The following is a 2,340-nucleotide window of genomic DNA, read 5'->3' on the forward strand; positions in this document are numbered from 1 at the left end:
GAAAATTAATCACCAAATACAACCTAGGAAAGGTATAACAAAGGAAATTTGCTAAACTCTTAAAAGTTATAATTGGTTCGATTAATTTTTCCAATAAAGGACCACCTCCAAATTTGTTAGAAATGTTTGTTTTGTTATTTTTATATCGTTATTTTTTTAGATATCAATAAATTTATTTACTCATTGTTATTTTTTTAGATATCAATAAATATATTTTTTTGACATTGAAAAAGTGGAGAGTTGGTTTTATTTATTTATTAAGTAGAGTTGAAGGATTATTTAAAAAAATAGGTTGTTGGTTATAAAAAAGAATGGCGGTGCTTTTTAATGGTTTAAAATATATATTTTTTTAATCTAGTTTAATTTGTTTCACATTAAACCTAACTTTTCTGTTTAAATAGAGACGGAATCCATATTCCATCAACAACTTGTGTCAAATCACTCTTCCTCCTCACTATGACGAAGACGAAACGACTTTCTATAAGAAAGAAGAAGAGAACTTGTGTCAAATCTCTTCAACATCAACAACAACAATCGTTTTCTTCTACAAATTCAATTGTAATTGTAGAACCTGACTTTGAGTTTTACTTACCCGATGAGTGCTGGGAGCATGTCTTCACATTCCTCATCAACCCGGTCAAGCCGGTCAAGCAGTTGGCTATCATCAAGCCGGCTAACCCGTTTCATGTCTTCCCATTCCCCACTGACCCCGTCTATGGCACAATCAAAGACAAATACAAACGCAATTTTGAATCTCTATCTCTCGTCTCAAAACACTTCCTCGCCCTCACCAACCGTCTCATATTTTCTCTCAAAATATATTATCCACAACTTTTTTATCTCCCCCGTTTCTTCCATAGATTCTCCAACCTTAATTCCCTTGACCTCTGGTTCGCCTCCCATTATCTCGATGCAGGCCTTGCCTTGGCTCTCCGTGACAGATCATCATTGAGATCTTTATCTATTTCCATGTTTGAGTTAAATGATGCAAAGTATGTAACTTCTCATTACATTGATTCCTTACTGAGTTTGAAGTGTTTGAATTCTCTTAAGTTTTGCTGTTCACAAATCTCTGATGATTTGCTTTACTCTATTGCAAGACAAGGCCTTCCTTTAAAGACTTTTGTTCTTGAAAATTGCACCGGCTATAGTTTCCATGGAATTTATGATTTATTATCTAAGTGTCGCGGGATAAGATATTTGGGTCTTCAAGGTGTTGATTTTCTAAATAATCATCATGTCTTCCAATTGTTTTTGCTTGTTCCAGATTTAGTATCTATAAACCTTAGTAAATGTTCCAAGCTCACGGAATCAGCTTTGTTCGCCCTCATTAAGAATTGCCATTCACTTGGTGAGATCACAATGGAAAGCATTTATATGGATGAATCCCCCATGGAAAACATATATATTGAGAGCAAGAGTGTAGAAAATTATGATATTTTGAAAAATTTTGATGTCAACCCTCAATTAAAATTTCTATATTTGTTTCGGTCTTCATTTATAAATGACGGGACCATCATATTGTTTGCTTCATTCCCAAATTTGCAGCATCTGGATTTGAGTTTTTGCCATAGCCTATCTGAAAAAGGTATTTGTCAAGTTTTAAATAGTTGTTGTAAGCTTAGACATCTGAAGTTGATTTACTGTAAAGTGAGAGGACTAAAATTGAACTTTGTAGTTCACCAGTTAGAGGTGTTGGACTTATCCTATACAGGTGTTGATGATAAAACACTCTATGAGATCTCAAAGAGTTGTTGTGGGCTTTTGAAACTACTATTGATGTGTTGTGAATATGTCACGAAAAAGGGAGTGAAGCGTGTGGTTGAAAACTGCAAACAATGTCTTGTGATAAAGTGAATGTTGACGTTGTTGTCTCAATGCTTTTATCAAGGCCATCATTCTCCAACTCATTATTTTAGTGAAATAAAAAAGAAAACTCATTTCGTTAGGAATGTCTTTTGTTTTTAAATTTGTCTCTATTTAATGTTTGGGTTGTCTTTTGATGTTTTTCATTCCTCTAACTTAAATTATATTAATTTTTCTAATATGCAAAAGATTTTCATTATTATATATGTAAGATATAAAAGGCAGTGTGAACATGCATCCCAAGCATCAATTGCTGAACTGAAGTAATTAATTGACCTTTGAATTCTGTAGCTATATCTCAAATTTTTTTCACAACATAGATTTCATCATTCTACAGATTTTAGATTCAAGATAATTATTAGTATTCTCTTCAAAAGAAAAAGAGAACCTGACATAGTGATACAATCTATATGTTTCTAGGTAGAACATTTCAGGCTATATCTTTCTTGCTTTGAAAGTGGTTATAAGTCTAGC

The 2,340-nt window shown here is 32.8% G+C and overlaps 1 protein-coding gene across 1 annotated transcript; it reads left to right on the forward strand.

Annotated features, from left to right (window-relative positions):
• Positions 1-456: 456 nt before the first annotated feature.
• LOC131640650 (F-box/LRR-repeat protein 3-like) lies at positions 457-1,857 on the forward strand. Its single transcript, XM_058911028.1, has one exon. The coding sequence runs from the start codon at positions 457-459 to the stop codon at positions 1,855-1,857; it is 1,401 nt and encodes a 466-aa protein (XP_058767011.1).
• The last annotated feature ends 483 nt before the right edge of the window (positions 1,858-2,340 follow it).

This window comes from Vicia villosa, unplaced genomic scaffold (assembly GCF_029867415.1).
Source record: "Vicia villosa cultivar HV-30 ecotype Madison, WI unplaced genomic scaffold, Vvil1.0 ctg.003254F_1_1, whole genome shotgun sequence".
In the NCBI taxonomy this organism is placed as follows: Eukaryota; Viridiplantae; Streptophyta; class Magnoliopsida; order Fabales; family Fabaceae; genus Vicia; species Vicia villosa.